Here is a 12,327-nt window from a genome sequence, read left to right as displayed (position 1 = left end):
AATTTTCATAAATAGGCTCTATTGCTATTGTCTTCCTTTGTCATGTGTCTCCTAGCAATGAGACATGTGTTTCTGCATGAGTTTGTTGTGTTTGGAGCAACTTGAAAGTCTGATAGTGTATGATACCTAATCTGTTTTAATTTGTAACTATATACAAAGTCAGCAAGTGTATGATGAAATCTGTTCAGATTTTAAAAGTCATGTAGTGTATTCCAGCCTTAACTTCTCCATTATAGTATTCATCTCATTGAGGAGGCGCATTTTAGATGGGCAACAATACTTTTAAGCCTTAAAAATCCATTTAATAAAGCATCTCGTGACAGGTGGCACGTCGCCAGCTCAGTGGGAGGACATCACTGGCACTACACCTCTGACCTTTATCAATGACTGTGTGTCCTTCACCACAAATGTGTCTGCCAGGTACAAGAACATGATGAGCTTCTCTCTCATAAAATCCTCTTACCTGTTTTGATCTGTTTTCAATACCTCTGATCTAATTCTAAAGAATATAAAAGGTGCATTATTTGTGGTCCAATTTGTGTTCAGGTTTTGGCTTGCAGACTGCCATCAGATCCCAGAGACTGTAGGTTTGGCCACCCAGCTCTACAGGGAGCTCATCTGTGTGCCGTACATGGCCAAGTTTGTAGTGTTTGCTAAAATGAATGACCCTGTGGAGTCCAACCTGCGGTGCTTTTGTATGACGGACGATAAAGTGGACAAAACTCTAGAACAACAGGAGAACTTTGAGGAGGTGGCCAGAAGCAAGGACATTGAGGTACAGTATCTGTTTTGTTGTTGTTTTTCTTTTGCGTTGCTATTATCACAAGATTTTGATGTACTGTATAAACCTTCCATGCTAATCATTGATATTTATGATATTTATTTATCATTATGATTTTTGCAGAGTGTAGTCTTTAGAGTCTTTTGTAGAGTGTTGTGTCTAACAGTTTAATAAAATTTTGTGGTTGCACTGACATGGCTGGCTATTTTAAAGGTACTGGAAGGGAAACCCATCTACGTGGACTGCTACGGCAATTTGGCCCCTCTGACCAAAGCTGGACAGCAGCTGGTTTTTAACTTCTATGCTTTCAAAGAAAATAGACTCCCATTCTGTGTGAAGGTAGTTCATTTTTCTCTCACGATTTCTATCTGCTCTAGGATTTTTACATTATTTTCATGACAGTTAAGCACATTGCTAATGTATCCTGCCTGCCACAATTTTTTTTATTACAATCAGCATAAATTATATTCAGTACATCAAATTTTACCATGAAAGTAATTTATTATTATATATATTATTATATATATAATTTGTCATTTAATCATATCATGAATGTGCTTCATTAGCTATGTTTCTATCCACAAATTTTTATGCGAATTTTGGGGTATCGCATAAAAAACCCTGAATGGAAATGCGCAGAAATGCACGTATGCGCTCAATTGAAACAGATTTGGTAATAAAGCATCTGTAACCCCTCGGGTCCTACTCGCCCTGCTCTGTGTGGGCCTCGAACCTGGGACTTTGGCGTGGGAGGCAGGCGCGCTAACAAGGAGGCTAAAGACTGCAGTCTCTAGTGTGCCTCTTGAGGCCAGGGAAGTGAAGTTTACCTGCACAGCTCTCACTAGCTGGCCTCCATTACACATGCACATAAACTGTGATGGAAACACATTTACCAAATAATTTACTGGATGCACAACAAAAAACCTCAACAGATCAGATGATTGGGTAACTAGTCTAACCATTGCTAGTTTAATTCGCAACTTTGGATAGAAAGTAGCTATTGTCATGAAAATAATGACACAATTTCATTAGCTAATTTGTTTATGTAAAATATATATTAATATTATATATAATCATTTATTGAAATTAATTTTTTAAATACATATATACAAATATATTAAATAATTTTTTGCTTACATTTTTGGGTTGAAAATAAAATGTTCTGTTAGACCCTGAGATATCATAAGGTAATGGGAAATATAATGCAGCTTTTTGTGACTTTTCACTTTAGCTTATTTTGTATTTTTCAGCTAAAACTTTCTACTTATTTTAATCCAATGGGCTGTTCTATCATCCTCTACATGCTATAATCCAGCAAATTCTGGGCAAGTCAGACCTAAAGACTAATTCGTTAGCAGTAAAGTTTGTTTGTCCTCTGCAGGTCAGAGACAGCAGCCAAGAGCCATGTGGCCGCTTGTCCTTCCTCAGAGAGCCCAAAACTTCCAAGGGTATCGCTCAGACGGCTATCTGTAATTTAAACATTACACTGCCTGGACTCAAGAAGGTAAGGCTGAACTATAATCATCTGCGTCATATCATGCCATCTTCATACTCAGGAAAGATAGAGCAGTGTTCCTAGTCATTGAGGGTTAAACTTGGCTCAAACTGCCTGAGTGTGTCTTTTATCTGTTTCAAGCTTCTTTCAAGTTGTTGTTGTTGTTGTGGCTGACCCAAATCACAATTTTGATTTGGATCCTGCTTTGGCTGAAGGTGCACAAGCTTGTGCTTATTTCAACAGCTTCTGTGGTTGTAGCTCTGTGCTTTTTTTTTTTTACCCCTTTATGTTTCTTCACTGTGGCTTTGCAGTAACTTTTACTTGGTATGCTCTCAATCGCCTTTTTTTCACATCCTGATGTTTCTTTCCCCGTGCTCTTCATTACGTTATACCCTCTGTTTCTGCAATGCATCTTGGGAACCAAAAGGATGTGGATTCAGATCCTGAGGAAGAGGTAATAGTGCTGTCCCCTCATTTCCATGTGGTGTGGTAGTTGCTTTAGCTCTGGGTTATTTGCTTGTATAAGAAGGCTTTAACATGGGTACACATACAGTCCACATACTGCATGCTGCTGCAACTTTCTGCAAGCTGATTTTTTTCTCATCCATGCACCAAGTATAAGATTGTAGCTTAGAATGTCAAGACGTAATTGGATCACATATCAAAGCAGTCAAATTTTATTAAAGGAGAAAAAATATGTTTATATTGTGCAACAAAGTGCTGGTCATCGTCGCCCATAATCTCACTGACATAGTGGATCGTAGTTATTCTTTTTGTTTCATGGCCTTAAGAATTCATCAAAGGAAATCAATGTAGCTTTGATTTCCTTTGAAGCTAATAGAAACAATTTAATCCAACTCAATTTAAAAAGTATAGAATTATACAGTAAAAGTATAAAAACTGACCAAGTCAGTGCATAGCCCTTCATTATAGTCTATTTTTTTCAAAAGAAAGGAACAATAAGAGAGTTAACTGAACTTTAAACAGGGTTGAAAATGGGAGAACTGATAGGATTCTTGTTGTTGTTGTTACAGACTGAAAAGCCAGAACGACGTCATACCTTTGCATCTATAGCCTTACGTAAGCGCTACAGCTATCTGACCGAGCCTGGAACGAGTGAGTGTGATGTTTTCACTAATATATGAACTTATTCTAAGAACCAAATTCTTGGGAGTGATTAAAGCTAACATGTGACTTACTGTGATCATCTATGATATATTAACTGACAAAAGCATAAATGTTTTATCTGCACATTCTTACCATACATGAACAGTCCACATGCTTGTTTCTTATTTGTTTGTTTTTAAGTTTAGTTTGCATGTAAATTTTGGTATTTCAGTTGGTGTGCCGTGCTTGCCCTGTGCTTGTGATATATTGTTTACTCTATTTGTTCATTTTTACCCCCACTAGCAAGAATAATATTTTGTAACATTCATAACATTTTACTTTGAGTGACTTATTAATGCAAACTGTATGCAGTATGGCATCAAAGTAAAAATCATTTCCTTTTTTTATTCCTGTTTACAACCAGTCTTGCTCCTTTTGGCTTTGTGATTGTGCAGAATAATTTTATGCATTTTTGATGGAAATGCATGAAGACTCACAGGTAGATTTTCTCGGGTGCTTTCACAATTTGCACTGAATTGCCTGTCACTAAGGTTACTCAGATCTGCATGATGTGCGCGATATTATGAACTTTAAATAGTAGTCATTGTTAGCCTGCATTTGCCATAATGTTTTGCTACAGCATAGGAGCAAGGATGCTTTTTGTTTTGGAGCCTTCTGTTTTTGTCAAAATACACAAATTGGGGAAGGATCTTTTTTTTTTTTTTTTTTTAAACAAAACAGATAAAAGGCACTGTAGCAAATAAGGGTAGTCAGTTGCAGGAGAATTTAGCACATCAAAAGTCAAAAGTGAAATTGTTTTACTCTGGTCCTGTGCATTTTTTCTTGCCATTTTACGTTTTGTAGTTCATCATTTATGTCATCCTTCTGTGTGTGCGCTTTGTTGGCTTTCAGTTTTGTTTTGTGAACCCTTTGTGGGCCATGAATCTCTGTGGATCATCTTTATTTTGGCTACATCCTCAACCTTCAGTTCCATTTCACGTCATAAAACTGCTGTTCTACCTCCTTATAAGACGATCGCCACTGACCAATTTTTTCCTTCTGGTCTCTCTGTTTTTCCACCATTTTTTGTTGATTTATGTTGGATTTTCATTTGTCTGTTTAAAGAAACAGTTGAACGAAGTACAACAAGAACACTGCCTGCTGGTTACGCTCACAAACCTGTCTTTTCAACAAGATCTTACCAGGCATGGTCGACTGCTCCTATTACCGTCCCTGGGCAAACAAAATGTGGACTGGGTTCCCTCTCCAGTTCACCTTCCAACACGCCATCTGCTTCGCCACTAAAGTCTGTGTGGTCCATTTCCTCTGCTTCTCCAATCAAGTCCACCCTAGGAATGTCAAACACTTCTCCTGCAAAATCAGTTAACGATGTAGCCTCACCCATTAGAACATACAGATCTATGTCATCTCCCATAAAGACTGTGGTTCAACAACCCCAAAACCAAGTTCCAATTTCCTCCAGTCTTCTGTCTTCACCGGGTAAAACTGGTACAGATCCTGTGTCCATTAAGGGGCTTGCTGCTTCATTGTCCTCAAGAGCTAACTTGATTTCTTCACCTGGATCCATGCTAGACAGAACTTTCACCACAGTGACCCAATCTGATTCTATAAAGTCGACCACAAATACATACACGTCTTTATCCTTTAAATCCTCCCTGGCCCCCACAAGTATAGCAATGTCCTCTCCTATTCGAAACATAGCAAGCTTGTCCTCTATTAAAACCACCACAGATGCAGCTAGGGGGACAATTATGTCATCGCTTTCTTCATCAACTAAGCCTACAATAGCCAGTACTGAAACAGTTCTTTTAAACGGATCCATTTCACCGATTAAGTACCCCTCATCATCCTCTGCATCTTCCCGTCTGTATTCAGGAGGGGCTTACAGCTTACAAGAAAGGATACAAGCCACAACGCAAGCAGCTACGGCCAGTGTAGGTGCAGCCTTCAGTGAGGCTGAGAAAACATTTAACGCTGGCTCTATGTCAAACTATAGTGCATTAAAATCTGTATCTTCACCTTTAAAATCAAACTTATCAAGTTCTGTTTACGATTCTCTTAGATCACCAGCCACCACCACCACGTCAATATCCATTTCCATGTCTGTTCCAGTATTTTCTGTAGTCAATGTGCTCCCTGAACCCCAGGGGAAGAAACTCCCAGACAAAATAACAGTCACACCTCAGACACACACTCCAGCACAGTCCTCTACATCACGAATGAAACCCTCAAAACCCTCGCTTTTCATTTCCCCAACAGTCCTCAAAGCAGCTGCCGCACCTACATTGACATCCAGTCAAGAGATTCTTAAGGATGTGGCAGATATGAAGGAAGATCTGATAAGAATGACTGCAATCTTACAAACAGACTCCTCAGCTGGAGCCAAGAGCTTCCACTCGCATGTTTCTAAAGAGTCCAAGATGGAGGATGAAGAGCCTTTCAGTTTGGTTGAGAAGGTTAAAGAGGACCTCGTCAAAGTTAGTGAAATTCTCACAAAAGATGTCCTGAGTGAGGCTAAAAGCTCAAGTAAAGAGGGGGCCTCAGAAGATGAATGGGAAGAGTTCTCCGAAGATGAAATTGAGGAGGCACGGCAGAGTGCCCTGCGATCTCTGCCAACATTTGAACCAACCCTTCCTGTTGGGCCGCAGTCAGTGCCAGACAAAGATCTCAATTTAGCTAAAGTGGTTGATTACTTAATGAATGATCTTGGTGCTAGTTCCCTCTCAAAAATAGCTGATGTAAAGAGCAGATATGATGAAATAAAGAAGGAAGGGGAGGAAAAACAGAAGCGCACCATGAAACCAGAGCACAAGCTCAAAATGCCTCCCACCGGTATGCGGACCTCTCCCTCAGAGAAAGACTTAAGTAAATTAGCTGATTCCTATAGTGGCACGGATGCTATCCTGGAATCTCCAGATGACTTTTCCCATGAACAAGATAAGAGTCCCCTTTCAGATAGTGGTTTTGAAACCAGAAGTGAAAAGACCCCATCAGCTCCTCAAAGTGCAGAGAGCACAGGGCCCAAACCCCCCTTCACAGATGTGCCTATTCCCCCTGTCATAACAGAAACCAGAACTGAGGTTGTTCACGTTATCAGGAGCTATGAACATCCGGAGGAGGTCTGTGAGCCACTAATGGACGAGGCAGCAGCTTTGAAGCCTCCGGTTGAGCCTGAGCCAACAGTTAGCACAATCAAAGATAAGGTAAAGGCCTTGCAGATGAAAGTCAACTCTGAGGAGCTGGCATGCGTCAAAGAAGAAACTCATATTACCACTACAACTCGAATGGTCTACCACAAACCTCAACTGAAAGATGTTGGCTCTGACAGGATTGAAGAAACGATGTCAGTCCGAGACATAATGAAAGCTTTTCAGTCTGGAAGAGATCCTTCCAAAGAATTAGCAGGTTTATTTGAGCACAAAGCTGGCCAAGACACCATTAAAGGAGATGAATTGTCCCCAAGGTTCCTTGAAAAAGACAAAAAGCCCAAAGTTGAGAGAATTATTGAGGTGCACATAGAAAAGGGCAACACAACTGACCCAACTGAAGTTATAATCAGAGAGACTAAAAAGCATCCAGAGTTTATATGCAAGGGTGACCGAGGTCTCAAGGAGCTTGTTGAAAGGGTTGATGGTGATTATGAGGTTCTTCAAGACGAGGAGGAACTTACTGCTGAGGAATCACTGCCGTTCTTTTTAGACACATCCAGAGTCAATACACCTGTCTCCCAAGAGGAAGAGAGTCGCCCCAGTTCAGCTCAGCTCATAGCCGATGAGTCATATAAAGCTTTAAAGCTTCTAAGCCAGCACTCTATTGAGTATCATGATGATGAGTGGTCTGATTTGAGAGGGGAGTCATACAGGTTTGCTGAGAAAATGTTGCTCTCAGAAAAATTAGACGTATCACATTCTGATACTGAGGACTCATTGGCAGACCAGTCACATAGCATAGCCACTGAGGTACAAGGGGCAGAAGGCATATATGGAGAAAAAGTAGCTGGCCCCAGGAAGGAGTCCAAATTAAGGTCAGCAAGGGATGCATCAGACAAATCAGGTAAATATCCCCCACAAGATGAGCAATATGACAAAGTTACAGTATTACATTACACCACAGAACCTGGTAGCCCTAAACATGCAGTCTGGATGAGATTCACCCAAGACAAGCAGGACAGGAATAGAGAAAAACTCATTTATGAAGATAGAGTAGATCGGACCATTAAAGAAGCAGAGGAGAAACTGAGTGAGGTCTCACAGTTTTTTAGAGACAAAACTGAAAAGTTAAACGATGAGCTCCAGTCCCCTGAGAAAAAGAAACCAACAAGACTTGCACAGGATACACGGTCAGGGCCAAGCTCAATGTGCAGCAGCCCTGAGAAAAAACAAAAGAGTGCAGCTGAGGAATGGGACAAAGGCAGGCAAAAGATGTTTGGCAGTACAAACGAAAGAAAAAGTGCAAGTCTGCCAAACAGTCCTGAGAGACATATGCTGTCAGAGTTCAGTGAGGATAAGCCAAAACAGCAGAAAGACCCTCAGCAGGCAAAGACAGGTGATGCAGGCCCCCCAGTCCCAGTTAAGACATCTAAAGTGAGTTCTGTTCGACAAAAGTTTGAAACAGAACCACAGAAACAGGATAAGAATGTGCCTGTGACACAATCAAAACAACCAGTTAAAAAACTGCCAGAAAGTAAATTACCAGTATATCAGTTTTTCACTGGTTCAAAACCTTCAAAGGCTGATTCCACAGATGAAGGACAGTTACCTTCTAGAAAACTATCAGAAACTGATAAAAGTAAAGTTGCCCCTCAGAGTAGTAAAGCTCAAAGTCCTCACAGTAGCAGTAGTACTGCTGTCTCAAAGCAATCAGATGAAAAATCTTTGCTTGAAAAATGTACCCCATCAGATACTGTTGTAAAAAGAACCTCACTTTTTGAGAAGAATAAGGATCAAGAGTTCGATAAAACTCAAGAGAGCTCTACTAAATTGCAATCTCATGTCTTGAAAGATGGATACATTGCAGATAGGGATAGTGCAATTAATGATATTAAAGAACAGCAGTATTTAAAAAGTGACATTAAAAATGAGACTGTTAAAACAGCTTCCTTGTCTAAGGATGATATAGATAGGAATGACTTCCAGATAAAGACCCTTAAGAAGAAGACAGAATCTCATATTCCTGTGAGAACACCATCTGGTTCCTCAGACAATAATCAGACAAAGAATGTGAATCAGGACACATTTAGTAAATTATCTGAAAAGAGCCCATCGCATATACCTACCTTGACCAAACCAAGGGTTCAGGGCCGTTCAGAGATACAGAGAGAGGAAGCTGCAACAAAGAAATCTGAAGAAGTCTCTGTTGAAGGTAGAACAACAAGTGGTCCAAGTGACTCTTGTTCAGTTGAAAAAATATCCACAGTTACAACAAGAGAAAGTTTCAAAGGGTTAAAAACTTTACCAGTCTATGTAAGTGTTCAAGTGGGGAAACAGGCTGACAAAGATATGGGAGGAGGAACAAATGGAGCATTCAAAAAGATAGCTAGTTCAGAAAGTCGAACAATTTATGCAGTTAAACAGAAACAGCCCACATCTCCTCAAGGCAGTCCAGATGATGACACCTTAGAACAGTTCTCTTTTATCGATAGCTCTGGCAAAAGTCCTATGACTCCAGAAACACCAAGCTCAGAAGAGGTCAGCTATGATCTTACCTCGAGAACCCCTGATCCATTTATTGCATTTATGCCAGGTATTGCAAGCCCAATAGCTGAGGTTTCAGAGGAGTCAGAAGATAGTGAAGGCAAAGCTATTTCTTTGAAAGAATCTGGACCAGAAAAAGAAGCCAATGGTAAACATGAAACTAGCCATGAGACAAAAGACAAAAGAGTTGCATATATAGAGTTTCCTCCTCCACCACCCTTGGATTCTGATTCGTCACAGCCTGAGAAAAAAGGGTCCACTCCTTCCTCAGAGGCTGAGACTGAAATGATGGAAGTAAATCTCCAAGAGGAGCATGATAAGCATCTTCTTGCCGAGCCCATAATAAGAGTCCAGCCTCCATCTCCTGTGCCCCCAGGAGCTAATGAAAGCGATTCAAGTGAGGAGGAATCAGTCTTTAAACCCATTCCAATAAAGAAATATACCTTTAAGATTGATGAGGACAAAGATTTGAAGAAAAGCCAATCAAAAAACCATGACAAGAATGGGAATGATAAAGAACCAGGGGAAAATGGTAATGGAAAAGCAGAAGATTATGATTATGAACAAAATGGCAACGATCAGTCCATCACAGATTGCTCAATAGCGACAACTGCAGAGTTTTCTCATGACACTGACGCCACTGAGATTGACTCTCTGGATGGATATGAACTTCAGGATGAGGATGACGGCTTAAGTGATCCTATTGCCAAACCATTTGGATTTCCCAATGAGAACAGAAAAGATATCTGGGCATCAGATAATATGTCTAGACCAAGTGATCGTTGCCAAAGTAAACTTGAAGTAATTCAAGAAGAATCACCAGCTGAGGACTATAATAAGACCAAAGCTAAGTCTGATCCGTCAAACAAAAAGAATGGAAAGGACAGTGAAAAGGATGGAAAACAATCTGATCAAGGATTGTCAGACACTTACTTTAGTTACAAACTAGATGAGGAGTTTAATACTCCTTTTAAAACTGTTGCAACAAAAGGCTTTGATCCTTGGTCAAGCAAAGGAGGAGAAGATGAAGTAGTGGACGCTAGAATTAAAGATGATGAGCCCAAGCCGTTTGGGCTAGCAGTAGATGACAAGTCTACAGCAACGACCCCTGACACAACTCCTGCAAGAACCCCAACTGATGAAAGCACACCAACTAGCGAGCCTAACCCTTTCCCCTTCCACGAAGGGAAGATGTTTGAGATGACCCGCAGTGGTGCGATTGACATGAGCAAGCGGGATTTTGTTGAAGAGAGGCTGCAATTTTTTCAGATTGGTGAGCATACGTTTGGAGGGAGAATAGGGGATGGGGTGAGAAAACCAAATGTAGTCACCTCAAATCCACAGATAGTTGAGAGAGCACAAGTTAAGATGGAGGACAACACTGTTATATCATACAATATCATTCAGATATGCACTGACCACTCTGACACATCTCATGACATGGAGCCTCCGCCCTATTCGGAAGTCAGTTCTTTATGTTCTTCTTTTAAGATAGGACTAAAATCTTCCAATGTTGAGAGGAGAGATTTTGTTTGTTTAGACTGGGATAGTTCACAAGGTCAAACATCAGAGACTGCACATCAAATAGGATCAGAAACCTGTAGAACAAGCAAGTACAATCAAAGGACAGACACATCAAGGGCAGAGTCGCAAGCATACCTCCAGACAACTTGCAGCAATTCCAGAAATTGCAGTAATAACACTAATCTTGAGGCCTTAAATGCTAGAACACATTGCTCGATACAAAGCAGTGTACAAACCGAACAGCTGTCAGTGTCTGAGCCTTGCTCAGTTCAAGTAATAAGCCAATATGAGGATTCAATCAGAAAGGACACTGACAATTTCAGAGATGGTAGTTTAGAGATTAATGACTTAATCTCCCAGTGCAAAGACATTAAAAGAAAGCCACCAAAGTCTAGGTTGCCAGTGAGAATACCTCATCCACCACTGGGTTGTAAAAACGATTTAACATCTTTGAGACCAGTTCAAAAGATTAGACAGGTAGCCAGGAATCGATTAGATCCATTCCCAAATGTCAAGCCTAAATCTAAGATCCCAATGGTGAAGGTAAAAAATGTTAGTTCCTCACCAGTGGGGAAATGTAGGACTACAACAGTGGCCAAACAGAAAGTTAAAACACAGCCAAACAAAGCAATAACAACCAACAAAAGATCAAAAACCGGTCCAGTCAGCAGATCAGGCAGTAAATGTGGTCAGGAGACATTACGTGAGGTTGGCAAAAGTTCTAGTAGTCATTCTATACCTAGTAGTGCAGTAAAGCTTGTGGACTGCCTTTCCAGTGAAGAGAAAAAGATGCAGGCATATGATAAGGATGAAGAAAGCAGCACATCAAGGAACACATCTTTGTCAGAAGCATCGCAGCCCTCCAGTACATCCAGGTCTGCTAGAGACGTGAGATCACAGGTTGAGCAGTCCGGCAGAGACAGGAGGAGGAGGAGGAGTAGGAGGACTGATGGAGGTGAAGGCAGTCAGGGTGCTGGGCCTCAAGTGGCCCCCGGCGTGGAGATCGAGCCTAGTTTGTAAAACTTTCCACTTGTATGATCTTAGTTGCATGAACCGTTGTGATTGCTTGTGGTGTGACCTGACTGTAGATGTCATCTCTGTCATTTGTCATTTTCTCTCTCTTTGTGTTGTGTACTGGTCTCTAAACCTGTTTTCAGATCTCTTTCTATGGATAAGTCAGTTTTACTGTAGCATGCCAGTGTTAGTGGGTTGCTGGCCATTTTTATTGGTTTGTAGTTCTTGTAAAGTGCTAAGGAAGCCTGTAGATCTCGTGAGCCCACGCAGACACACAGTCCTAGCACATCAGTAAAGATGCCGCATGTTGAGTTTCATTTGATACTGTGAATTCACGTCTGAACCTGTGCTGTAGCTGTAGAGACATTAGAATTGTGTCTTCTTTATTTGTGATTTATTTATTTCTGGTAAGTTGATACTGTCAGAAGGTTTAAACATTTCCTGTTAGATTGGTAGGATGCATTCTTCACAAATCTAACATCTTAAAACCACTGACAAATTAATTGACTATTTCTAAATATTTTGTAGCTCTTTTCTGATCAATGTCCCCCAACCTATAATTTGGATATGGCCAAAGTTTGCCAAAATCTCCCTAAGACTTGTAATTCTCTTTGCTTGATCAGAATAGGGTATGCTTTATTACTTTTCTAACATTTCTGAATAACATACATTTTAAAAGATTTTCATGGCTT

At 40.5% G+C, this 12,327-nt stretch overlaps 1 protein-coding gene across 8 annotated transcripts in view; it reads left to right on the top strand.

Moving 5' to 3' along the window:
* ank3b (ankyrin 3b) overlaps window positions 1-12,327 on the top strand; it is a 115,129-nt gene that overhangs the window by 91,154 nt on the left and 11,648 nt on the right. For 7 of the 8 annotated variants that reach the window (XM_051915760.1, XM_051915758.1, XM_051915762.1 and 4 more), the window contains exons 34-40: window positions 324-420; window positions 547-775; window positions 995-1,120; window positions 2,163-2,285; window positions 2,704-2,730; window positions 3,311-3,392; window positions 4,509-10,370. In XM_051915760.1, coding sequence (XP_051771720.1) covers window positions 324-420; window positions 547-775; window positions 995-1,120; window positions 2,163-2,285; window positions 2,704-2,730; window positions 3,311-3,392; window positions 4,509-10,370 — 6,546 coding nt within the window. The remainder of the gene's footprint in view (window positions 1-323; window positions 421-546; window positions 776-994; window positions 1,121-2,162; window positions 2,286-2,703; window positions 2,731-3,310; window positions 3,393-4,508; window positions 10,371-12,327) is intronic. The other variant, XM_051915763.1, reaches the window with a different exon arrangement.

Source organism: Ctenopharyngodon idella, chromosome 12, assembly GCF_019924925.1.
Source record: "Ctenopharyngodon idella isolate HZGC_01 chromosome 12, HZGC01, whole genome shotgun sequence".
NCBI lineage: Eukaryota > Metazoa > Chordata > Actinopteri > Cypriniformes > Xenocyprididae > Ctenopharyngodon > Ctenopharyngodon idella.
The sequence above is the reverse complement of the archived record's forward strand: the minus strand, read 5'-3'. Positions and strand labels throughout refer to the sequence as shown.